The 26,510-nt window shown below is 35.0% G+C and overlaps 3 protein-coding genes across 6 annotated transcripts; all 3 read left to right on the top strand.

Moving 5' to 3' along the window:
* The first annotated feature begins 1,020 nt into the window (after nt 1-1,020).
* LOC147409253 (agamous-like MADS-box protein AGL104) lies at nt 1,021-2,032 on the top strand. The gene is made up of 5 exons (XM_086417596.1): nt 1,021-1,236; nt 1,343-1,396; nt 1,637-1,698; nt 1,833-1,857; nt 1,958-2,032. The coding sequence occupies exons 1-5, from the start codon at nt 1,021-1,023 to the stop codon at nt 2,030-2,032; spliced, it is 432 nt and encodes a 143-aa protein (XP_086273722.1).
* Nucleotides 1,618-7,339, top strand: LOC147409252 (uncharacterized). The gene is made up of 9 exons (XM_086459186.1): nt 1,618-1,698; nt 1,833-1,857; nt 1,958-2,019; nt 4,241-4,470; nt 4,585-4,724; nt 4,814-4,975; nt 5,081-5,242; nt 5,356-5,543; nt 6,983-7,339. The coding sequence occupies exons 4-9, from the start codon at nt 4,321-4,323 to the stop codon at nt 7,060-7,062; spliced, it is 882 nt and encodes a 293-aa protein (XP_086315312.1). The 5' UTR covers nt 1,618-1,698; nt 1,833-1,857; nt 1,958-2,019; nt 4,241-4,320; the 3' UTR covers nt 7,063-7,339.
* Nucleotides 7,340-10,128: 2,789 nt separating this feature from the next.
* Nucleotides 10,129-24,723, top strand: HAT3.1 (Homeodomain-like protein with RING/FYVE/PHD-type zinc finger domain-containing protein). 4 transcript variants are annotated; one of them, XR_015173164.1, is made up of 11 exons: nt 10,129-10,565; nt 16,681-16,718; nt 16,819-18,553; nt 19,834-19,999; nt 20,077-20,200; nt 20,294-20,406; nt 20,501-21,070; nt 21,633-22,145; nt 22,359-22,438; nt 23,830-23,919; nt 23,992-24,027. XR_015173164.1 is itself a non-coding variant. In XM_086426962.1 (10 exons), the coding sequence occupies exons 3-10, from the start codon at nt 16,863-16,865 to the stop codon at nt 24,436-24,438; spliced, it is 3,714 nt and encodes a 1,237-aa protein (XP_086283088.1). In that variant the 5' UTR covers nt 10,132-10,565; nt 16,681-16,718; nt 16,819-16,862; the 3' UTR covers nt 24,439-24,723. The 4 variants fall into 4 exon arrangements, 3 of the variants coding, with proteins under 3 accessions (XP_086283088.1, XP_086283098.1, XP_086283104.1); XM_086426962.1 differs by lacking the exon at nt 22,359-22,438 and having other exon boundaries at nt 10,132-10,565; nt 23,992-24,723; XM_086426972.1 differs by lacking the exon at nt 22,359-22,438 and having other exon boundaries at nt 10,132-10,565; nt 16,681-16,742; nt 23,992-24,723.
* Nucleotides 24,724-26,510: the final 1,787 nt, after the last annotated feature.

Below are 26,510 nucleotides of genomic sequence, written 5' to 3'. Positions count from 1 at the left end.
TTGCTTTCGATTTGGGTGATTTTGTGTGGAAAATCTTTCGAAGCTTAAGAAAATTTTCATAAATAAATCAGAATGTTTTTTCAGGAGGAATTGCATATCTTCCCCATCGATTTCTCCTATATTTATAGGTTCTCTAGATTCAGGTGCCTTGAAATTTCGATTATCCTTGTGTCACTTTCTCAACTATCTGAGCTTTACATCGAAGAATGCTACCTTGACCATTCCTAATCTCCAACTGTAATTCCCAAGAACATTTTATTTTTTGATGAGATGCATTCATTCTTCCACCACGTATCTCTATAAATTGAAAAAGTACATTGTAAAATTGTATTCACTAATGTTACTAGATTGATTTGATGGTGATAAACGGCTATGATCTATTCAACGGTGAACCCTTTAGTCAAGTATTTCCATTTAAATGAAAGGTACGGATGTCAAAATGCTGTATACAAGGACATATTTATATTAGAGTTGCACTGGATATATACTAATACTAACCTCAAAGGACGGTTATGTATCGCATTCCTTGGGATCGGAATTTCTATTCTCTCACAAATCCCTAACTATATCCTCCCATCGTAGCCGTCTAATGCTCCTCGTTAAAGACCCGAATTTCCATAAACTGGATTTGAACATTTAATGAGGTAATAAGACCACCAGCTAAGCCAACAAGTTATGAGAATCACACAATAGATGGTTTCCTCGCGATACGAGTAAAAACCATCTACGGTTATGTACTCATCTCCACGTCAGAATTTTGAGAATCACAGTAAATCCTGTGTCACCCCAGCACGACTCTTTTTCTAATCATAAACAACGTCTGAAGCACCGAATCAAAGGTATGCTCAGGAGCTATTTGACAAATGACACTAAGATAGCAAATCTTTTTCTGAGAATAACGCCTTAAGAGTTAAGACTCTCTCTCTCTCTCTCTCTCATTGTCTCTGTCTATCTCTCAACTTCTGCTTCAACCCTATTGTGTTAGTGTGTCTTTCCAATAGAAACTATACAAGAGAGAGTATGAGAACAAAAATTGAGATTAAGAAGCTTCAGAGCGCAACCAGTAGGCAGATCACTTACTCAAAAAGGAAAAATGGGCTCCTCAAGAAATCGTATGAACTTGCAACATTTTGCGATGTTGACGTCGCTTTAATCTCATTTTCCACAACGGGAAAACTCACTCTTTTCTGTGCAAATAAAAGGTCTGATTTCTTCAATGTAGTTTTACGTACAATAGTCTGTCGCTTATTTAAATGTATATTTCTTTTGATTTATGGCTTAGTTGATATTTTTTATTTTATTTTTTAGTTTGCTACAACACTGATAATCTTGGCTCTTGCAGTGTGGAAGATATTTTGGAAAGGGTGATCAATCTGCCAGACCACATCAGGAGATGGTAACATATTTGATTTTAGTTATGGGTTTTTGTGGATAAGTTTTTTTTAATTATATTGATGTTGATTTTTATTTTATTTTTTGTCTCCTTGATATGGATGTGTTTATATGTTCATGCCATGTCCACCGAATGAATATGAAGGCCGAAAGAGGTAAAACTACGCCCCTAAGTGTGGATGGATTTGGATTTTGGCGTTTTAGGTTTTAGGTTTATTTATGATTCATTTATTCACAATCACAGGATCTCCAAAGGTGTCTAGAGAAGATGAAGTATGATAATTATGAAGCATCTCGATTGGAAAGGTTTCTATTTTCTTTTATTATTTTTTTCATTTGGTTATTTCTATATTGATTTTTATTTGTAATCTTAGCACTGATATTTGGATTTCATTATGTTCTTAATTGTTTTATTTAAAAAAATTTCGTGGCCACTCCAGGGATAGTGATGAATCTACAATTCAGGTATATATATTCATTGCAAGCGAATTTTAATTCTTACTAAGAAAATGGTTTTCAGCTTCATTGTTTGCCCTTTTTCCTAATCATTTAACCTTGATTACAGAATCTCCAATATGAAATTCTGAAGGCTCGTTCTGAATTGGAGGACGTGGAGAAAAGATTAAGGTATCAACCATGATATAAAATTTTGAGGGCTCATTACGAAACGAAACGATATTTTGAACCATGGTATCAACTACAATTGATGAAATCCTAAATTCTAAAATTTTCCATTCTTAGAAGAAATAAACTATGGAGTAAATGATGTAAGAAAAGTTAAGCCAATTAACCATAGATGCATGGATTGAAAATACATTCACTTATCAATTAGAAGAGTGATTAAAATTACATAATGCGTACTTTTGATTACCACTCAAATAGACAAAAGCTACTTTAGTGGTATTAATACTTGAGGTCTAGGTTCAAAACCTGCCTTCATTGCTTCTCTATATAGAAAATTGTGAAAATAGGGAAATGGATAAAACTTTTGGTTAAGTTATGTAATCAAGTATAGTTTTGAAATATTTACGTACCCAAATAAATTTTAGCATCTCTATAAAATTTTATAGTGAATGTACCTTTATTGTCCTTTGATTTTAGAATGTTTGTTATGTGATGTTATAATAATCAAAGGGGCATTAAGACAAATTCACTACAATTTTTTTTTTTATTTAGAAAGATGGTAAAATTTATTACGGTATGTAAATATTTAAAAATCGTACCAAGTTATATAATTTATCTAGAACTTATATTTGACCGTGTAAAAAACTAGAAAGAATTGTTGACACCTTCAAAGAATGTCCTCGTTGTAGTAGGAAACATGAAGGACATCCGGATCATATGCATCCAAGGCGGAGGATTGAAACCTGCCTCCCACACCGATTAGCACATGCCACGTAAGCCACAATCCAAGAAACTTTTAAAAAGGAGATATTTTAGGTGTTAATTCCTTGGATTGTGGCTTACATGGCATGTGTTGAGGCGTGGGAGGCAGGTTTCATTCCTCCACCTTGGGGCATACAATCTGGATTCTTTGTACATTACATAACACCTCATTATATGTCATATCCTAATACTTTAATTCCCTTTCCTCAAAACTCATGGCTATCTATGATAGATTTGAGTTTGATAAAGTCTGAATCCTTGGAATTTATTTCCTTCATCTTGTTTGACATGGACCATTTTTGTCAAATTTGTGTCACCGATGAAAGCCTAAGATATCGTTGAAAAACCTTAGCTGTTGAGTGTATCCTCAATGAGACTATAGCTTCATAATGATTGATTGCAGAGAGACATGATCCCTTTGTATGGATAGGCAACCTTAGTCTGGTCCATTGTGGATTAAAGTGGTTGAGAGGCACATTTAATTGAAATGATATAATGAAAACGTTGTAACATACGGTAGTGCACTTAAACCTTTTTAATTACCATAGTTTTCTTAGTGCGTCCAAGGTCTACTTATCCAACAACTCGTAAGGCACAAGCTAAATGGTTTTTGGAAATTTATGTTTGTCACGAGATCGAAAGAAGGAAAATGTATACCCTTGGAATATCAAGCCAATCCATGAAGTCCTCATCAGCACTTTAGGCTTTATTTCTTTTGATGCAAAATTTTTAAAGAGTTTTGTGTTGCGGCTAGATCCCAAGCCACACACGGAAACTTGATGATTGTTAGTTCCTTCTAACACCCAAACAATCAATTTCAACAACGAAACCCCAAGAATGTGTTACAAAGTAAATACAAGTAAAATAAAAAGAGTAGATAAAAGAATACAACCGCAACACAAGATATATGTAGTTTACACCCAACTCTAGTAAGAACCCAAACTAGAAATCGATTAACTCCCGTTGTCACAAACCTACAATAACAATTGGTAGATCACCCTCAAATACCTTGAGCTTCTAGGTTTTACAAGAAAAGAAGAAATACATACATAGAGACTCAATGTTTTCTCATACTCTCTAACAAAGTAAAAAAAACCCATTTTAGAGAAACCCCTTTTATGAACAACAACTACTATTTAGGAACCTTTTTTGTTTCTCATAAACTAATAAAATGACATTACCCAAAATAACCCTTGAACAAAATCTATTAACCTTAAGAAACAAAATAATGGTGATTTTATATCACCAAAACCCAACATTTAGGAAATCTATTTCAAAGATTTTATATTTATGTGGAAGCAAAAGGGCTCTACATAATTGTTGTGGTTATGCTTTCTTGTTTTGTTTTCTTCACCTAGACCTCCTTTTGTTCTCTTATTTTTTGGTTAATGAAATTTGCAATTATTCAAAAATAGAGGGAGAGTCAATATAACTTGAAACTGTAATTTTCTTTAATTTATAGGTGCTATGAAGGAGATCATACTCGAATCAGCTCATTAAAAGGCACCGAGAACAAGGAACAGCTCTTGCAGGATACCTTGTATGGTGTTACATCTCTTCAGGCAAGATATCTTGTTCATAACTAACATTCCCACACTAGATTTTATTAGATTTATTTCTTTCCTTAAATCATTGCTGCCATTTATGAACTCACAGTCACAGCAACCCATGGATGGAAATTACAACTCACAGGTGTGTAGGACTTACCATCAATTCCAACAAATTTCAATTTCCTTTTATATAGTTTAATTAGAGCAGATATCTTTAAGAAGAAATAATCCTGATTGTGATTAGATACTTCTGCAGGATCAGATTAATGCAAATAGCCATGGATTTGTCGCAGATGGCAGTCAAACTCAAAATTATATTTCGGATTGGATTCAACCAAATGATCCACAGTCTCAGTTCATGAATGTTTTTTATTCAAATGAGTTTCTTCCAATGAGGTTCTTATCTTAAACATATATATTAAGAAATCTCGGAAAAATTATTTAGATATTTAGACCTAATTAAATGCAAAAACTTGTCTTTGTAGAGATCAAGCAAACCCTATTGGTGATTTTATACCACCAGCACAAACACCCATTCATGGAAACAACATGGACCTTACTGCTGCTCATATGGATTGGATTCAACCAAATGATCCACAGCGTCAGTTCATGAATGCTTTTGATTCAAATGAGTTTCTTCCAATGAGGTGGTTATCTTACACACACACACACACACATATATAATAATAATAATCTCCGAAAAATTAATTAGATATTTAGAACTAATTAAATGCAAAAACTTTTCTCTGTAGAAATCAAGCAAACCCTATTAGTGATTTTATATCACCAACACAAGCACCCATTCATGGAAACAACATGGACCTTACTGCTGCTCATATGGATTGGATTCAACCAAATGATCCACAGCCTCAGTTCATGAATGCTTTTGATTCAAATGAGTTTCTTCCAATGAGGTGGTTATCTTACACACACACACACACACACACATATATATATAATAATAATAATCTCCGAAAAATTAATTAGATATTTAGAACTAATTAAATGCAAAAACTTTTCTCTGTAGAAATCAAGCAAACCCTATTAGTGATTTTATATCACCAACACAAGCACCCATTCATGGAAACAACATGGACCTTACTGCTGCTCATATGGGTCCTATAAGTGGGGTAGCTATTGATAACCAAGCGCGCCATGAAGTGTTCAGAGATGATAATGCAAACCCATCTCAATGGACTGGACATTACCCAACAGGTATTAATTACACTTGCATCGATCTATTATCTGTTTGAGAAATTTATTTATTTTTATTGGTAAATTCTTTCAAACTCCAGTTTCTCACTTTTCCAATGTGGTGGAAAACTAAGGAAGGAGTCACTTAATTACCTAGACATCATGAGGTGGTACTCACATTATTTAGTAGAGATTATCGTTCGAGTTATTTTTTTTTTCTCCAGTCAGTTAACGAATCATGATCTTATATGTACATCCAAGAGGAGCACTGAAACCCAATCCTATACTTACATGCGTCTCTCAATTAATACACTAAAAGGAGATTCTTTCTTCTAATGAGAGATCGATTTATATGGAAAAATTTCGAGGTGTGGGAATGAGCTAGGTTTCAATCTTCCTACCTGGGTGTATTTGATCCCGACTCTTCGTTGAAATAACAAAGGGCTTCTATATTTTCATGTGTTTGTTATTCATTCTTTTACTCATCTTAGTTTACTAAATGGTAATGGAATATGTACTCAAGGTATTCAAATTTTGATGCTCTGATAAAGTTTTTACTTGTTAGGAAAGAGGAATTTTTTAGAATGTTTTTCCAAATGGTGTGAAAATAATTGTCAATAGATCAAATCGGGATCTAGAGCGGTGTCTTGTTTGTACAGAATAGGAACGATGTCTACGTGGCACATTTTGGTTGGAGTTTATAAACGTATCAGGCTCTTAACCATGTCATTTTCTATAAAACATGCAACCCGGCGTGTTTAATCTCCAACCCAAACGTGCCACATAGACACCGTATGTTGCTATAGGTACGAGATACGGTTCTGGATCACTATTCTTGCTAATAATTATAAAACTGCTAGTGAGTTTTTTTATATTGAAATTTGTGAAAATGATTTATGCATGAAAATATACAATGATCAACCATCAAATAATAAGTAATATCAATTGTAGCAAATGAATGTGCATTGCATTCTCTTATACATCAACTGAGATATAGGTCTGAAAGCCAAGAACAACTATAATTATGTATAAAATTGATCTCAGTCTAGTTACTTAAACACAAAAAATAAAGTAGTTTAAAATCAACACTTAATTAGTTAAACTAAAATACTTATATTGTTACATTATTTGAGCTTAGCTTTAAAGAACCCATGGGTCCCTAATCTACTTCATGCGCCAAGGTTTAATATAATGTCTTTCGCGGTAACATCTTGGTTGGAAAAAATTGAGATTGTCTTGAACTAGACGTTTCAATATTGTGCTTGACATTCCCAACATGCATTTACTGTGTTTGAGTCAATGTTTCGTTGTGGTTTCTGCCGAAACTTAGACTATGAAATGAATGTAATTGTTTTCTGCACGTTGGTACTTAGGAAAATAAAAAATACTCCATAAAACTTATGAACTTGTGAACGATTTATACTGTCCATTAGACTTTGACTATGAAAATATGGTGGCAGAGGTTGGTGGATCGCATTTTGAAGAACCAGGAGGAGGCTCTCTGCTTGATCTGCTCATGTCTGGACAGTACTCACCGTGATAATGGCAAGATGCTTTCTCTATTTTGACACCAAATTAATAATCAACCTCCAACGTGGTTATTTTATCTGGTAATGGTGATGGTTGGATGTTTAGAACAATTAATAAGGTGTCTTAGAATAATTTTCTTTGAAAAAATCCTTTTATTATTATCTCTTGTTTGAAACCCTATAATTAAGGGAACCTTGATTCAATTTGGTGGACTTTTCTTGCTATGTGGATGGGTTTACTATACGATTGTTGTTGGATGATATTTGCTGATACAATATTACTTAGGATGCATTGTAATAAGGTTTATTATATATGATGCATGTTCTAGATCAAATTTTCATGAATTAGGATAAATATTATATTAGGATTAGATTTGATATAATGATAAGAAATTTATCAAAACGGTACAGTTTTCATAATTAATTACCAAAATGGTAAACTATAGCCATTAATTCCGAAAACAGTAATTTATTGTTTTCGGAATTAATATTTTTTACCAAAACGGTAAAAACAGTAAAATGTAATTTTTTTTAATACTGAAAATACTTTTTTTTTGTTTTACATATGCATTTACCATTTTAACCTTAGAAATAAATCAAAATCTAACTATGTGAAAACTGAAAAATTCGACAGAAAAAATAGACGGGCCAAGGCTTACGAATTTTAGAAATTAAATTTTGATAGCTAGGACCGTCAAAATTTTGATGTTCTCAGATTTGACGGCTTAGAATTATCGAATTTCTCTCATCTTTCATTAATTTGATAGTTTCGGCTCATTGAAAAAAAAATTTGACAATGAAAAATTCGATGTCAATTTGATCTCTTGGTCCATCGAATTTTATGAAATTTGACAGTCCAAGGTCATCAAATTTGGGCTTTTTTTAAATTGTGGGGGGAGTACTATTGAGTGTGTACTTCCCTCCACTCTTAGATGTGTGAACTCAAGTTAAGTCTCATGACCCTCTTATGTTCATAGTTCCTCACCTCTCCAATAGATTGGTCTTTTGTAATAGTTGGCTGGTTAACATGAAGGGTTGCGAATTTTCCATCTTTTAAATAAGAAACTATATATCAACTCATACTCCTTGTTGTTGGTTAATGCTCTCGAGTGTGGCAAGTATCCCATGGATGATGGAAGAATTAGAATTTATAGGGATTGCTTGCCAAACAACATTTGGTTTATTAAACACATATTATGGAGACAAGATGGTCGTTAATGCTTCAGTCAAATTAGAAAACCCTTTTTTTTTTTGTTGAAAAAATTACTTAAAGGATCATGGTGGAGGAGTTTCTTCCTAAATATTCCCTAAGGCTATGTTTGAGCTGAGAGAAGTGGAGAGAAAAAAAAAAACTCATCGAGAAAATAAAAGGGAAGGGGAAAAAAACTCAATTTCTCTTCACTATATTTAGATTAACAGGAGAGAACTTGGGATAATTTTGGAATTTTAAAATATCCTAAAAGTAATCTAGGTGTAAAGCTGGAATTATAAAATATTTTAAAAAGATTTCTCTCCATTTCTCTCCTCTTCTCTCCACTTTTGGAGAGAAAGAAAACTCACATTTTTTTCCCTCCTTTTTTCACCAATTATTTTCTCTTCTCTCCCCACTTAACAATCCAAACAAGAGAAATGAAGAGAAACTCATTTATTTTCTCTCCATTTCTCTCAATCCAAACACAACATTAAATTTTGGGCAATAGCTTGATAGTCCATTTGGTAAATTTTTTATTTTTTAATGGTCCCCCTTGACCTCATTTCATGTTATAATGTTTTTGAAATACCCTTTTCTCATCTTCTTTACATAGGTTTATCGATGATAATTGCAATAATTTTCAATGATTTTTTTTTATTGTGAATGACAAATGAAAATGATATATTTCTAATTTTATATGTTTAGATGTATTTAATTATTTATTTCGACAATTTATAACAAAAAAAAAAAACAAAGAATGAAGTTCAAATTCCAAAATTTGTATGCAGTGTCGAGTTCACAAATTTTTTATTTATTGTCAAGCTCACCACTTATTATTATTATTATTATTATTATTATTATTATTATTATTATTGTAAAGCTCATTACTATTTATTTATTGTCAAGTTCGACATTTTTTATTGTTGAATTCGACAATTTAAAAAAAATGTCAAATCGACATTAAAAAATGGTGAGCTTGACAATAGAACGTGGTAAACTTGACATTGTAAATGTGATCTACATTTTTTTTTTTTTTTTTCAACTATGAAATTGGATAGACCTTCTAGAAATACCTAAAATTGGTATATTATATTTGTGAAATGGACAATCAGATCAAAAGTTCCAATGCAATCTTCGAAAAAATTCAAATCACAACTTCATTCTTCAATTTTTATTATAAATCATTGTAATAAATAAAAAATACATAAAAATTTCAAAATTAAAAGTATATCATTATCCATTCATCATTCAAGATCAATTATCTTCGAAATTGATCTCAACCCCACCATTGACAAACTTAAGTAAGTGAAGAAGATGAGAAATTGATAGTTTGGGTATTTCAAAAATATTATAAGGTGAAATGAGGTTGAGTGATCATTTAAAAAAAAAAAAAAAAAAAGGAAAAATTTATTAAATGAATAATCAAGTTACAGTCCAATACTTAGGGACTATTTAGAAAGAAATCCCTCCGCAGGGTCCATTAAATGACCCCTCCTCCATTTTCTTTTTGGACTCGTCAAGTGTAAGACTTTGGTTTTAATAATAATAAGATACTACTGAAGTAACATTAAAAGGTATACTCTGATGTGGTGGTGCACAATGACCATAGATTCTTTTCATCGAGACATGAGGGAAAAGCATTTATGATTATCTATGCATCATCACATCAGAACGTCAGAATCGACGTACATTTCAATGTTACTTCAGCACGGTTCATAATAGTAACAACCCCTGCGGTGATGTTGTCCCATATCAGATCGATATTCTTACGTGAATGGACGGTCCAGATTTCAGATCGAAGGGTTGAGTCAGCCAGCGCACTACGGAGAGGGAATATAAAATAGTGACGAGCTACACACTTACATTATCCCATCATTTCTCCACTTTGTGATTCGTGAATGGTGCGCAAAATAGCATGGGGTCGTCGAGCTCTCTCAGCCATAGAGACAAACGTGCGCCAAGGCAGCATTACGCGCCACCTCACCTTTGTTTGTTCTAAGTTCCTCTGGACTTGTAAAGAAGAGCCTCGTTTTCGACGTCGAGAAAATCTTGAGCGTAGAAAAGCGGTGGTGATATCGATCTCACAGAGGCATAGAAGTTGCTGCTAAAATTGCTTAACAGCCCCACAAACACACTTTGAGAAAAAGCGTTCGTGTTAATCTCCGCTTCTCTCGATCCATAAAAGGCGGGAAAACATTCATCTTGATTCACTTCTCCTTTCGATTTCGCTCATTAACCTCCCTCAAATCTCTCTTTGTCTCACTCTCTATGGTGCGTGTTTCGAATGGTTGCAGAGAATAATGGATTCAGGAAGACTGTAAGGTGAGCTTCTCTTTCTCTTTTCGCCTCTTTTCCTGTCTCTCTTTTTTGGTGATGTTTGCTTGAGCGAGTTTCAGATTAAGATTTGAGATAGATTATGTTATTTTTGCCCTAACAGTTTGCATTTCTTTTTGTTTAATCGATGAGAACTTGAGGTCTAATTTTCTTTTTCTTTTGTTGTGTGCGGTGAATTTAGAAAAAAAAAAGCCCTAGGAATGAAGTTAGGGTTACATTGAACAATTGAAACCGTTTTTTTCAATGCATTCGTGTAGAGAACTTGGGAAATGTTGAGTTTGTGCTGCAAACAGATCGGTTGTTGAACCTTTTAAAATTTTAGTGCCTTGATATCAAATGCAGACGCATTCTAATGGATTTAAACATCCATTAGGGTTTGCTTACAGAAAGGGAGTTACAAAGGTGTAGTTTGGTTAATGATACTGAGAGGTCAATTTGTACCTGATTTAAGGTGCTAATCCGGACATGATCCAAATGAGTGATGGAGAAGGATTTGTGAGGTGTAAATTCATTTGGGGCTGTTTATTTTCTTTAGGGATAAAAAATAAGAGTTTTAGTGATTCTTAGGGACTTAGGTGGGTTTAATATTGTTTTTTCATTTAAATTTTTTTCCCCTCTTCAAGTGGAGTTTAGTTCTGAGTTGAGGCTCTGGCATTTATTTCTAAATTTTTTGTTAATTTTCTAGTGTATAATTTTCCTTGTCATTAAGTTATAATTTGATTTATGTTATGTTTAGGAAAATATTTTCTTAAATATCAATGGTGTTTGGGAGTTTTTGTACTTTTTTTATAGGTAGTTTGTAGATATTTGACTTAATAAGTTAGTTTGAGTCCAAGTTGGAGCTTCTATCCAACACATATAGCTAGAAAGACACTCTCATTCTAAGTCTATAAATACTGCATTTTAGGTCTTTGTTTAGGGTCTGGATCATTTTTTCTTAGAAGACAGAAACACTCTTTCTAGTAAAAGCAACTCCGAAGCCCTCCCCCACAAAATATTCAAGGTTCCTCAATAGAAACTTGGACTCCAAATCTAAAGAAAATCAAGACCCTCTTCAAAAGCAAATGAATCCTTCTCGGCCTATCAAGAAAAAAGTCCAAAGATACTAGATTATCTACAAAACCACAAAACCTTTATAGAAGATCAAATTAAAAATTACACCCAATTTCCTACATGTCTCAAAAAACCTTTCCCATTGGTCAAGAGCGAAGCCCGAGACAAGAAAGCTATTCATCATTTTCATTGTATTTGACCATTATTTAGAGGAGAACACTTTGTTGAGTGAATGTATTTATATTCTTATCACCATCGTCATTAAAAATAGTGAAATCATTTGTCATTTTATTTTATGTATCTCGAGGTAGATAGAAAAATTTATTACTGGCAAATAGATCTACAAATAAAAAAATTAACCCCTTTAGTGAACTAGAATGTAAGAACAAGATAAAAATCTCATTTTCAAGAGCCAGCATGCCGTGCAAGTGTTCTCCCTCTCTTTGCCCTCCCATCAAAATAGTGAGATGATGGATACTCATGGGGTATTTCTTCATCATTCTCTTTAATTCTTTAGTTTGGAGTCTCAACTCCCAATTTTGGGGTACTACTCTTCCAATGAACCAAGGCAACCAAAACCTCAAATAATCCAAGAGAAAGTAAAGAGAATGAGAATCAAGCAAAAGCTTGAGTTCTTTTTCCTTTGTTCTCATTACAAGGATGATGGATCCAAATCCACTATCTCAATGTGATGAGGTGATTATGATCTTATCCTATGAAGCATAAAAGAAAAGAAGCTAAAAATAATTTTGTGGTTTTTGGTCCATTAATTTACAAAGAAAATAAATCATAGAACACAAAAATAGTTTGAGATACAATTGGACATAACTGCTTCGAAGCTTTTCTCCACCAAACAAAAGGAGTTTTTTTTAAACTTCTACAAAACTCCCCTATTTGTAGAATTATATGGTAGTTTGTTACATAAGAAAAAATAAAATTACAAAAGTGCCCCTAATTAAAATAGAAAAACCCCCTACCATTCGCTAAGTCATTCGCTTGTTTTCTTGTCTTCCCTTTTTTTTTTTTTTTTCCTTTCCTTCTTTTTTTTTTTCTTTTGAATTTTCCCAAATATATGCTTTTCTTCTCTTTTTTATATACCAAATTTGTGTCTATTTTAGATACCAAATGATGTAAGACCATGGCGCCATACAACATAAAGTCCCATTGATGCTTGCCTATTAGAGAGGAGCTCAAGGGTGAACATTAGACCAAAATTACTACCATTGAAAGATGAGGAAACATATCTATGATGGAAGTAAGTCCAAATCCATTATCCTGAAGTTGGAGAAGCGTATGGTCATTCGCTATGTAAGCGAATGGGCATTCGTAGGGAAAACTTGTATCCCAAAGATAATTTCTCTTTGATGATAATTGTCATGCAGCATACATCCCCATGATTAAGTATCAGGATCTTGAGGTGTGAGATATCTCCCATACGATGATAACCACAAGTAATACCACGATTTCTGACAATGATATAATATATTGTAGTGAGAGTATAAATATAATACATAAACAAAATCAAGAGCTCTTTCTCACAACGCCCATTATTTATATGTAATTAAGAGAAATATTGGCACATACTACCAAATATATATGCTAACCTGCTCAATGGTCCAATGAGCTTTTGAATCTTGATTAATCAAGCTCCTTTTGGTCTAAAGAGCTCTCCATTGATCAAGCTCTTTTTGGTCTAAAGAGCCCATGAATTCTTCGTGATCAAGCTCATATTTTCGAGAAAATTCAGAATCCATTGTAATCAAGCTCCTCTTCTTCAAGTCTCTGAAAATTTGATGATCAAGCTCATTTTTAACCCTTTTTGGATTAACATATCAAGTTTCAGCCTAGCCTAAATCAATCATGACCTGATTGTAGTCCATTTGAGTTGAGTTATTACTCATCCATTTCTTCTACACATGTGGGTATATCATCAATCATCAACGACCAACAACAATTCATCTCTTGAATGGCATCGACAAATCCTCTTGATCACTCTTCCACGACAACTCTTAATTAATGTTCATGTTCTTGAGGGTTATTGATTTTGTTAAAATCTTATGGATCTTTGATTGCTAGAAGTTTGAGGGAAAGTATTAGAGTATTATAGGAAGCATTGTAATAAGGTGTACTACAATACACCAAATCAAATATTAAAAAGAGTAGAATGTTGATTTAGATTAGGATAGGTTACTTTCAAGATTAGGATTGATTTGTTCTTATCTTTTACTATTTTTTATTTAAACCCAATTAGGGTTATTGTAACCATGAAGAGAAATAAATCCCAAATGCAGCCTACATAGGGCTTAAAATGGGATGGATTTTATTCGAAATCCAAGTGATCTGAATTTAGCAGGTTTGGTTCCATCAAGTATATCCAAATTAAAATATGGTTTGGATATGGGTTGATTTCCTTGATCCGAGTAGGATCCAGGTCAGATATGGATCCATCCCTATATCCGTCAAGATCCAAATGATATATTAAATTGCAAGTTGTATTTTTATATTTTTCAAGCCATATTTCATCAACCAACAATGGTTGGGTGTAGTAGTCAAGGCCCTTCTTCAAAATGGAGAGATCTTGAGTTCAAGTAATTATTTGACCACATTTTAGCAATTTTATTTGAAATAACCTTGAATGGTTTGACATTATCCAACCTGACTAACCCAAATCAATTAATTCGGTCGGATCGAATCTGGATATGGATTTAATAAAAGTAAAATGGTTCGGATATGGTTTTAGCTAGTAGGAGCCGAGTCAGATTCGGATTCGAATAAAAAATTCAGATGTGGATATGAACATACTCATATCCGGCTTGAACCCGACCTGTTTTAAGCCCTAAGCCTACATGCATTCCTCGAAGGTGGAGTCTTCATATTCCCATGTCCATGGGGTTTTTAGCTTCAAATATGTCATGTAAATGTCATCTATCCATAAGTATTGGGTTTGGGCCTTTATTTGATAAACTCTAATCTCTAAACTCGTGGTCTTGCCCTCATCAAGAACAATATTGTGCATTTATTTGATTATGAGGTTGTTTGGGAATTGTATTGCATCATCAATTTACAAAGGTGACCTAGAATGGCCTAGAACACCTTTCTTGGCTGATGAAATAATTATTGGGAACATATGGAAATGTCACAACCAAATGATGAAAAATGGGAAAGGCATTCAAGATATTTTCTTAACGATATTAAATTAAAATTTGTATTTACACAAAGTTCTGTTTTCTTAAAGGATCCATTTCCCAGGATAACATTTGTCAAGGGGGCTTGTCTAGGCCGTCTATATTTTCTAGATGGCCATTCAAAGAAGCTTCCATTGCTAATGCCTACAATTCAACCAAGTTGTGACGTTATTGTTTGAGATCATCATTTTGGGCATTGTAACCATGAGTCGAGCAATAAACTATGTAAAAAGTGCTTTATCCCCCTTTAGTCTAAGAGTCATGTCCATTCTATTTGTCATGCTTCTCAATTAAGTGAGAGTACTCAATTTCCATTTCTCGTTCAAATAAAAGAGCTTCTTTTCCACTTGAATTAATTCATTCTAATGTTTGGGGATTGGCACCCGTCTAATCTTCTTTTGGCTCAAAATATTGTCATTTTTGCTGATGATTGCTCTTGACATACTTGGATCTTCTTTTTGAAGGAAAATCCCAACATTTTGTACCTTTTTTGCAATTCATGAACTTTGCAAAATCACTCCTGTGAACCAATTGTATTGAGGGATGGAGGAGTCGAGTTATTATCTCAATGAACTTTTTGATGAATAATGGAACAAATTTGATGCCGATATACTCCTTTTATAGAATGGATTAGTGGAATGAAAGGATCATTAATTTGTACATGTTACTCTAATTGTTCAAATTATCGAAATGTATCATGATGTGTGCCGATACGTATTTGTATTGACCTAGACTCATACAAAACATTTACCCTCAAAACTTGAATGTTTCGGGAACTTATTGGTATGTATCAAATGTATTGGTCGAGGCAATATTGATTTTTCTCTTGACTGAAACATTGCCTCTTTACAAGATTTTAGACCTTGGTTGATCTCTCTATTATTTGCTTGTTGCGTGTGCAAATATTTATGGACTGAACCGTTCCATTGTGTTACCCACATCATAAAAGGCTGCTCACGAATGTTTTGAATGGTCAAACTCATTATGATATGTTCTATGGTAAGAGTATATATTATTAGACTCTTCGATATTCAGGATGATGTGCTTACATCCATATAGACAAGAGTCAAAGAAGGTAAATATGATCTCTCTCCTTATTAAAATTAGCCCTTTCTTGAACAATAGTCACTGTCCATTTTTCACCGATAACTTGAATGCAACAATCATTCGTGATGTGGTGTGTCTTTGGGGGTGGGGTCAGGGGGTTGGGATCCATGGACATTTGAAAAGTTGATGTCTAAAGTAAGATGCACCAGTAGGCACCTTATGGAAATGAGTCAGGGACTGGATTTTAGTGAGGATGCTCTCCCCACAAAAAATCAGCCAATTCTGATATTTCTAGCCTTCTAGAATGCAGTTTACAAGTTGAGCAAATATGAATGCCCATTTTTATAGTTAAATTAAATGCATATTTGATAGCTTAGAAGTTTGCAAAAGTGGCTGATTTTTTGGGTGTATCTCCATGGTGAGGGGATAATTCTCCAAAATCAGCTCTTCACTCTTATCGTATTTGCTCCTATAAGGGCATGTGACTTTGAAGTCAACTTTTGAGACCTCTAGAAGTACTAACTATACTAGAATGATGCCCAACATTAACATTCCTGATTCTTCAAATTCAAGTCATGTTTAATGGAAGTAAAGTAAGCCATAATGGATTGAAATTTTGTGAGGATGGTCTTAAAGGTATTGACAATTTGTGTGTCGTTTGATTGTCTGAAATGTTATCCACATGAACCCTGCAGTTTGGACTACTGGACTCAGCCACAAAATTTTTTTTTGGGTACAAATTAGTTATGACTGTTCAATTACACTCTCTTAGATGAAATGAGCTAGCAGTCGTTAACACTCTTCATTCTCTCTCGCAGGTATATCAAGTATATGTAACCCAAACAACACTGAATTGGTAATAACGGCTTTTATCGTGCGGGTGATGTTATTTTCATGTCATTATTATTGTTTTATTTTTAATGGGACAAAACCTTACTGAATAGTGATACTTGTAGATTACTAGCCTTACTGGATATTTGGATATATCCTAGGCTGAGATATGGAGGCTGCTTCCCCAGCACAGAAATGTCAGGCAATGGAAAGTTCAAGCCCAGAACAAAATACATTGGGAGAAAAACATGAACTTAGTTCTGAACAATTACAAAGTGAATCTATGGAAACTAGGATTGTAGGATCCGATGCACAGAACTGTCAGATGACGGAAAGTTCAGGCCCGAAACAAAATACATCACGAAAAAAGCATGAACTTGACTCAGAGCATACACAAAATGAACCTAGGGAGACCAAGATTGTAGAGTACAATGCAGAGAACTGTCAGACAATTGAAAGTTCAAGCCCGTTACCAAATGCGTCTCAAGGAAAGCACGAACTTGGCTTGGAACATGTACAAATTGAAGCAATGGAAACTAGGATTGAAGGATCCGATGCAAAGAACTGTGAGACGATGGAAAGTTCAAGCCCGAAACACAATACAATGCAAGAAAAGAATGAACTTGGGTCCGAGCATGCACAAAGTGGACCTATGGAGACCAAGATTGTAGAATCCAATGCAGAGGAGAACTGTCAGACAATAGAAAGTTCAAGCCCGAAACAAAATACATTGCAAGGAAATCATGCACTTTGCTCAGAGCATGCACAAAGTGAACCTATGGAGACCAAGATATTAGGATCCAATGCACAGGAGAACTGTCAGACAATAGAAAGTTCAAGCCCGAAACAAAATATATTGCAAGGAAAGCGTGAACTTGGCTCAGAGCATGCTCAAAGTGAACCTATGGAGACCAAGATTGTAGAATCCAATGCACAGGAGAGCTATAAGACAATAGAAAGTTCTAGCCTGAAACAAAATACATTGCAAAGAAAGCATGAACTTGGCTCAGAGCATGCACAAAGTGAACCTATGGAGATGAAGATTGTGGAATCCAGTGCACAGGAGAACTGTCAGACAATAGAAAGTTCAAGCCTGAAACAAAATACATCGCAAGGAAAGCATGAACTTGGCTCAGAGCATGCACAAAGTGAACCTATGGAGACCAAGATTGTAGAATCCAGCACACGGGAGAACTGCCAGACAATAGAAAGTTCAAGCCTGAAACAAAATAGATTGCAAGGAAAGCATGAACTTGGTTCAGAGCATGCCCAAAGTGAACCTATGGAGACCAAGCTTGTAGAATCCAGCGTGCTGGAGAATTGTCAAAAAATAGAAAGTTCAAGCCCAAAACAAAATACAACGCAAGAAAAGCAGAACGGTCAGACAACGGAAAGCTCAAGCCCCCAAAAAATTATGTTTGGAGAAAAGAATGAACTTGGCCTTGAACATGTACAAAGTGAAACTTTGGAAATTAGGATTGTAGGATCAGATTCTGTTGACATCAAACAATTGGGAACTCCACCCAAGGATGCAGCGAAGAGTACTAATAGGTCATCATGGAAGAAAAACCAGGTTTCCTCAAGACCATTAAAAAGAAAATATATGTTGAGATCCTCCATTAGTAGTCCCACAGTTCTTCAGTCAAGTTCACATGGTACTTCTAAGCCTCCCGATCCTAGTATCTCTGCAAATGTCAGCAGCAAAAAAGAGAAAAAACGAAAGAAGTGCAAATCAACGAAGAAAACATTGAATGATGAATTCTCGAGAACTAGGAAACGTCTGAGATACTTACTCAATCGAATGGGCTATGAACATAACCTGATTGATGCTTATTCTGGTGAGGGCTGGAAAGGACTAAGGTTTGTATATTGTAGCATAAGTTGTGCAGTATTCTAAGTGTAGCTTTTGTTGATTTGACATTGAATTTGTGAATTTAATTATTTTTAAATTTTCTTGGTAAGGATATCTATATGATATTTAATTTTTGTAATGGGACTGTTTGAATTCTCTAGCATATGTTTCTTGGTTTAGCACTTAATACACTTGGGAATGGAAGGTTTGTATTTATAATATACAATTATTTATATTCATTTTTCCGTAGAAGTTCTAGTTAAAAGAATATCATGGAATCATACTGGCATTTTACCCTCGTTCTGTACCCCAAGCATTTTCTATTAGGTTGTCTCTTCTTGTATCAGAGAATTTTCAGCATCATTTTGATAAAATAAAGTTGGTTTATATGTCTTGAAAATTGAGTTACGCTCATTGGTTTTCTTGATATATATCTTGGTTTGTTTAATGTGTTCCAGAATCAAGTTGGTAATGTTTTTTAAAATTATCCTAGTCAGAATTTTTGACCTTACCCTTGTCTGTAGATCATCGAAAATTTTGGTTATTAGCTTGTCAAGTTTTGTGGGTGTTGGTTTCTAACTGAATGCTAAATAACAACATGGATATGGTGGCATTGTTTGAATGCACTGGAGTGGCCCTCACCATGTCTGCTGGAGTATCATTGACAATGTTGTTACAGCAAAATATCATTTTCTGCATGAACCCCTTGTTTTTGCTACTTGCAGCTTGAGTTCAAGCCAGGCTCTAAATCTCAACTTTAGGGTAAATTAGACGAGTTAATATCGAAGGGTTGGTTTGGATACTTCCAGATGGAGGTTGCATTTGGGGTATTGATAGTTATATCCTTTGTTTTGGCATTATTTATGCCTCAAAAGCAATGTTTTGAGTTACCTATTTTGTATCAAAATGTTTCAGAACATTTCTAATGTGTATCTATGTGAAAAAGTGTGTAACTTTTATTTGATCATTTAGAAAGCAGTTTTCTATCATTTCTTATGAAATAAAAGAACATTTTCTATGATTTAAAATCCTTTCTTTCAGCATATTTTGGCTCTATTTCAGCTTTTAAAAATATCAAAACAACGAAATGGAATTATGTACCTTAAATGAAAGATCATTTTTTATTTGGTGTTTTTTGGGTTTTCCTTCTTTATGAGGAGGGGATCCTTTACTGTTGCTCTAGGGCTCGTGGTATTTTACTTGGTTGTCCATCCATTACTGCATATTTACTGTGACCTGAAGTTGTTTTTGTTTCTTTTGTTAACGTAGCTATTCTTTAAATTTGCAGCATGGAAAAAATAAAACCAGAGCAGGAGCTTCAACGTGCCACTTCTGAAATTTTACGTTGCAAACTAAAAATACGTGATTTATTTCAACATCTGGATTCTTTATGCGCTGAAGGAAGGCTTCAACCATCTTTATTTGATTCCGAAGGACAAATCTGCAGTGAGGATGTAGGGCATGTTTTATGATTTCATAACCTTTCCTCGCTCTTCGTTATAGTTTCTTATTACTTATTTCTGTGTGGCAGATCTTTTGTGCCAAATGTGGGTCCAAAGATTTGTCTGATGATAATGATATTATACTCTGTGATGGTATCTGCGATCGAGGCTTTCATCTGATGTGTTTGAATCCCCCATTGTCAAAAGATAAAAGTAACATCCAAACTATTTTAGTCACTATTACTTTGAATTAGCTGTTTGTTAAATAAAAGTTTATGCTTGCTTGGTTTTCTTTCTTTCTTTCAGTTCCTCCTGAAGACGAGGGATGGTTGTGCCCTGGATGTGATTGCAAAGTAGATTGCATTTACTTGCTTAATGACGTTCAAGGAACAAATCTCTCTATTGATGATAAGTGGGAGGTGAGTTGTGGAGCCCTTTGTCTCATCTGTTTAGTTTCTTTACAAGACTGTTAGATCTTTTCAACTCTCAGATTTCTCTTTTCTCCATTGGCAGAAGGTTTTTCCCGAGGCAGCTGCGACAGGATCTGGAGATAATCCAGATGACAACTTCGGATTTCCATCAGATGACTCCGAGGATAATGATTATGACCCAGATGGCCCTGAGTTGGATGAAAGGGTTCAAACAGACAACTCAAGTTCTGAAGAATCTGATTTTACTTCTGCTTCCGATGACTTGGGGGCTTCTCCCCATGAGGAACAGTACTTGGGTCTTCCTTCTGATGATTCAGAAGATGATGATTATGATCCCAATGCCCCTGATGTTGATGAACAGATTAAGAAGGAAAGCTCTAGTTCTGATTTTACATCTGACTCTGAGGCCTCTACTGCTTTAAGTGATGGTAAAGGATCTTCAGGCACAAATGTTCTTGTGCACTCTTCGGTGGATGGTGCCAAGCTTCTCACTGGTTCAAGTAACAGAAGATCTAGAATGGGTAGGAAGAAGAAACAGTCTATAAACACTGAGCTGCTATCAATACTGGAGCCAGGCCCTAGCCAAGGAAATGCTTCACCTGTGTTGTCCAAAAGGAACCGTGAACGACTAGACTACAAAAAATTGCACGATGTAAGCTTCTCTTAATAGCATCTCTCTAATTCATTTTCTCACTTCATGCTAGGTGTTTCAATTGATATTCTTACTTTGAAAGAACAGGATGCATGACAACAGTACTAGTCTTGGACCTAATTTGGTTCACGTATACTTTTCTGCTTCTGCAATTAATGTTTTGCTCACATGATTATTGCATAAAGAGACGAATGTAAGTTTGATACCAGTATACAAAATATTTTGTTGGGCATTTTTGTTGTGGTACCTTTTTGGGAAACAAACTAATGCAAGAAAGCACAAAAGCACAATTGATTGTTCTCTATTCCTATTCTGACTAATCAAAGCTTAATAGTTCATCATGAGTCTCCTCACTTTTTATAGAAGCATCCATGTCCAAGAATAGTCCATGCTGTGATGCAACTGGTTTTGGTGCCCTAACACACATTATGCTGTAATCTGCATGGGACATTTTTGGAATCATGCTTATTGCTTAGTTTAAGATTTGTTGGATATTATTAAGCATACACAGATATCTCCTGCATTTCATTTATCAGTGTTTATCATGTCCTGATTCATAAAGGAGGCATATGGAAATGTTCCTTCTGATTCAAGTGATGATGAAGAATGGACTGAAACAGAAGCACCAAGGAAAAGGAAGAATGATGGTGGTATAGGGAATACATCTGTTGTACCACCAAAAGGAAACTCTCAAACCACTAGGAGCAGAATAAATACAAGGGCTACACGGCGGAATTTAAAAGATATTGAAAGCACACCAACCAGAAGAACTCGCCAAAAGCTGGACAGCAACGGTGCATATAACATAGCAGCCGAGACACACAAAGATAGTCTGGGGCCTGACTATACAGTAAAAGTAGCTACTGCATCAGCATCTAGAAAAAATACAGGGAGTACACAACGGAATTTGAAAGAGACCAAAAACACTCCGAAGAGGAGAACTCGAGAGAAGCTGGACTTTGAAGGTGCAGATAACTTAGCAGCTGAGACACCCAAAGATAATCTGGGACCTGATTCTTCTGGAAAAATAGCTACTGCAACGCCATCTAGAACTCTTGGAAAAGCTGTAACCCAGGTATTTATTAGGGAAAGTTTCATAGCCTGGTGAGTCAGTTAAGTAACTATAATACACCCTTCATGTTGGCCATTAAACGGAAATAGTAAGTAGTCATAAACGTTTTTTTGATGCCAATGTTTCCATATCCAATGAAAATTTAGGTTTTATTATATAACATCCAAGACTATATTATCATTGGAATTTATTATGCTTTTTTGAATGGAGGTACAGGATTTTTCAGGCAACCTCAATCTTCTGAGATAAGGCTTTGATGATGATGACAGTGATGCTTTTTTTCTTAATTCTTCTTGGTATATTGAAGATGAAATTTTCTTTTGTTCATTCTGTAAACTGCTATCTTAGTAAAGATATTATTGCTAAATAGATAAAGGAGGAGGTCAAGAGACCTACCTAAGTTAAAAGTGTACGTTTATGCATTCTAGCAGTAGTGTGATGTTCCTACAATCAATTCTGCATATGTTTTTAAACTTGAAGGAGCAGGGCAAGGCACTTCAATGACGAAAGCATAAGGCATAATTCTCATGGCGTCAGGCATTAGCTGTCTTTAAAAATGAATATTGAACATAAAAAATAAACAATTCAATTTTTAGGAAAATTAATGATAAAATGATCTATATTGTTGGTGGTGAAAAATATAGTTTTTAGTTTTTAATGTCAATTTACTTGGATTAACTTTAGGCTAACTGCTAAAACCTTTGGGATGGGGCATTGTTGTTGTTGTCACTTAACTAATTGTTATTTTTTATAAGCATAATAGCTTAATTGGCATTTAACTAAGGTTTGAGAAAGACATTAAAAAATGTTTGAAGGCTTTAAGTTTTTTTGTTTTCTTTTCTTTTAGGACTCGATGTATTTGTTCTATGCCCGTGGACTTTTTCAGTTTCTTATTAGGCTTCAAGGTATCTTGGGAAGTTTCACACTAAGAAGAACTTTGAGCCATGGATCAAATGCATTGTTTCTTATTCCAAAAATTTGGGGTCAGCTGAATGGATCTTGTTCCTTCATTCCAGTCTCTACAAAACCATCTCATCTAGTAATTTTAGTTTGTTCATATCCATTCTCATTACGTCAATCCATGTTCTTTTGGTGTTCCTCTCTTTAAGAACAACTTGCACTTCACTTCATTCAGACTGGAGGTTATATTAATAGTTACCAAAAAAATTGAAGTGCAATACCAGGGGTGGAGCATTTCCTCATTGCAAGGAACTTACCAATGTGTACTTGTATGTTGCAATGTAATGACATTCAATTTTCTATGTTGGACATCGTGTCATATACCTCGTCAGACCCATGCCAACAAATTCGTACCACAGGAAATTTTAATCTATTGAAATAGTTTGTTTCCCAATCAGTTATGTGATTTTATATCAGCTTACATAAATACATTCTTCCATAACATGAATTAAAGTAATCAAAGAATCTCTCTTAACATATGAAATAAAGTGTACTGACAAGTCGGAGTTCCTGATGCTTCAGACCTATGTCTGGATACCTATACATGTCTTTCATATCTTTGATCAGGAATTTAGTGCTAAATCACATGAAATGTCTATATCTTATATCTTTTCTCTGTTTTTTTTGTTAACCTATTAAAATGTTGGTTAAATTTTAGGAGCTATAAGAGTTGATGTCATTTTTCCATATTTTTATATTAATATGTGACGGCTATTGTGTCATGCAGGGGCTCTTGGAATCCTTCAGGGAAAATGAGTACCCAACTCGAGACAAAAAAGAGAATCTGGCTAAAGAACTAGGAATCACACCCCGACAGGTCTCCTTCTTCTATTCCTATTTTACTGAGTAATGATTGTACTTCCCTGATTCTGCCTCTTCGGTTTTTCAGGTTAGCAAATGGTTTGAGAATGCTCGTAGAAGCTTCCGCCAATCATCAAACCTAACAAGTGGAACAAACAAAGTTTCTCACAGCAAGGACACTGCCCTGACCCTAACAAATGGGAAACTGGAAAACCTCAATGAAGATGGCCCGAGTAATGGGGCTGAGTGCCAGGAATTGTGTAAAGCAGGCACCATTGAGGATGTGGACAGAAGGAAACATGTGACTGAGCAAAGCAATCCTCGAGAATCAACTAGCTCCAACTTAAGAAATAGAAAGAATGGTAAATTCAATGATCGAACACCAAAGGATGCTTCGAGTACCAAAGAAACACCAATAAAAGGTGCTACACCAGATTTGGCGAGAGTTCAAGCAAATAGGAAAAATGGCCGAAACACAAATAAGAGAGTGACTCGATCGCAGATCCAGACTAGAAGTCGAAATCCAGTTACTTGACCACCTGATCTAGTTCAAGCCATTTTGGGTCTTGGGAGATTCTGGATTTGTCCTGTACCCACTTTCAGGTGACCTTAAAAATGGGATCAGTCATGAAAGCAACCTCCCAAGTTCAATGGGTGGATCGCAGCTACCAAACAGGTAGCTCAAAACTTCATGAATGAGCTGTTGGTTCCACTGATGTTTGATTTGGAACAAGGTTCTGTATGGTAAGCTATTGCTGGATGATGATGGACTATTTTTATCACATTTTCCAATTTAATTTTTGATCATTTGAAGGATTAATATCAATGGATGAAGGTCGATGGATGTTACTATCTTCAGGTCATGATCAATTCAGTGTGCTTAGCTTGATAAGTGCATGCCAATCATCTGTTCTCTCAGTTAGGTTTCAAACTTAGTATGGTTGGGGACTGAATGAAGAACCAATTGGGCGGTAAATGGCCCTGCTAAAACTCGTGAAAACCATTGCAATTTCACCTTCATCAAGGATACCAGCTACTTGAATGGATAACAAGCCAATTACAAAAAAGGGGGTTTTGAGACTAGATCAACTGCCAGTTTTGGCAAAACAGTCTGACCTAATACGGGCAAAACCCGTTGTGATTTCACATTCATTAAAGGAAACCAGCTACTTGAATTGATATCATCCCTCTGATGTAACATAATTGGCGGGGTAAGACATGAATTTGTATCATTCTTTTATTTCATTTCATGTGCATTTGATCGAATTACTTAACCATCTTTTAATTATTTGAATATCAGGCACCCATTTTTTTTATAATACCCAAACATTCATGAATAGATGTGAACAGAAAAAAAAAATTATAAATCCAGCAAGTAAGGCCAACAAATAGTTGATTCAAATGCACCATAACAGATTTTCTTATTAAAACCTCAAAACTTATATGGAGCAAATAATTTCGCTTGAACCACAAAAAAGTTTTTACAAAGAAACTTACTGGTCCTGCTTATGATAGAGGAGAAAAAAAAACTGAATTATTTTTAGAACTGATGACAATTCACTCCCTCCACCACCACATTGCAAACCCAAGTACTTGTTTTCCTTGGCTGGCAGCTGGCTTTTCAAGTCACACTTTCTTTACAAGTAGATCCACTCTCATTCATGGCCAAGTTCTGTCCAACACACATCCTTGTCCTGACACCAAATGGCATGTAGGCTTATGATTCCATTTGCAAATCTCTTAGAATTAAACGTAGGTGCATCTTATCCCTAGATGTTAGGGTCCTGCTGCAATGTTACCACCGGAATCCAAAGCTTGGTGCCTTTCAGAACATTAACATCTCCAAATTTCATGTCTTGCAGCACCTCTTTCGACAAGAACACAACCGTAGGGCAAAGCTGTAATGCCTCTTGAATCACATTTTCAAATGACATACAAGGGTCATTTAAATTGAGAGTTAACAGAAGCACAATGTGTACACGTTTTTGAAACCAAATTACTAGGACTAGAAAGGTTCCAATTTTTTTAACTTTGTAGGAAGAATATTGTGATCACCGGCCTAGAAAATGTTATAGAGACATACCAGTTTTGTCGTGGGAGCATATCGATATCAGGCAGGTAGTAGTAAGACATGATGAGAAAAGCAATGACTGTTGTAGCAAAGCATGGAAGTAGTTGTAGTAGAAGATTTTGTTCTCACTTGGTGTGATTGGTTTTTGCTTATACATCTCTACAATGTTCTTATTTAGAACTCTCAAAGGCTTCAATCCAAGCTATGATCTCAAGGAATTGGTTGCCCACGTCCTTCTTTCCTCATCGAAAACATCCGATAGATAGCGATATCCTCTTCTGAAGATGCCACCATGCACCACCGTCAACTGGATCCTCTTCATCTCGTGAATGTTTTCAATAAGGAAGAAAGAGGTGGTGGGAAATAATTTACATTATTTCACTCAATCAAAGACAGTGACTAAGACACTGAGGGGTTTGCTCAACGACAATTTTGAATCCAATAAGTGGCGAGAGTCCATAGGTTGTGTGTTCACCACCCAATATGAGCAGTGGCTCCTCACGGCCACCTGCGAGGGTGTACCCTCACTTACTTGG

The sequence above is a fragment of the Akebia trifoliata genome, chromosome 2 (genome assembly GCF_017979445.1).
Source record: "Akebia trifoliata isolate Shusen 1 chromosome 2, ASM1797944v1, whole genome shotgun sequence".
Taxonomy (NCBI): Eukaryota; Viridiplantae; Streptophyta; class Magnoliopsida; order Ranunculales; family Lardizabalaceae; genus Akebia; species Akebia trifoliata.
Note: the sequence above shows the minus strand (reverse complement) of the source record. Positions and strands in the feature narration are given on the sequence as shown.

Bases quoted from the DNA above. Each gene is read 5' to 3' on its own strand.
- LOC147409252 (XM_086459186.1), top strand. From the start codon at position 4,321: ATGGTGTTACATCTCTTCAGGCAAGATATCTTGTTCATAACTAACATT. The intron at 5,243-5,355 runs GTGGTTATCTTA...TTTTCTCTGTAG, and splicing joins AATGAGTTTCTTCCAATGAG to AAATCAAGCAAACCCTATTA. The intron at 5,544-6,982 runs GTATTAATTACA...ATATGGTGGCAG, and splicing joins GACTGGACATTACCCAACAG to AGGTTGGTGGATCGCATTTT.
- LOC147409253 (XM_086417596.1), top strand. From the start codon at position 1,021: ATGAGAACAAAAATTGAGATTAAGAAGCTTCAGAGCGCAACCAGTAGG. The intron at 1,397-1,636 runs GTAACATATTTG...TCACAATCACAG, and splicing joins CCAGACCACATCAGGAGATG to GATCTCCAAAGGTGTCTAGA. The intron at 1,699-1,832 runs GTTTCTATTTTC...TGGCCACTCCAG, and splicing joins GAAGCATCTCGATTGGAAAG to GGATAGTGATGAATCTACAA.
- HAT3.1 (XM_086426978.1), top strand. From the start codon at position 16,863: ATGGAGGCTGCTTCCCCAGCACAGAAATGTCAGGCAATGGAAAGTTCA. The intron at 18,554-19,833 runs GTTTGTATATTG...TTAAATTTGCAG, and splicing joins GAGGGCTGGAAAGGACTAAG to CATGGAAAAAATAAAACCAG. The intron at 20,407-20,500 runs GTGAGTTGTGGA...CTCCATTGGCAG, and splicing joins CTATTGATGATAAGTGGGAG to AAGGTTTTTCCCGAGGCAGC.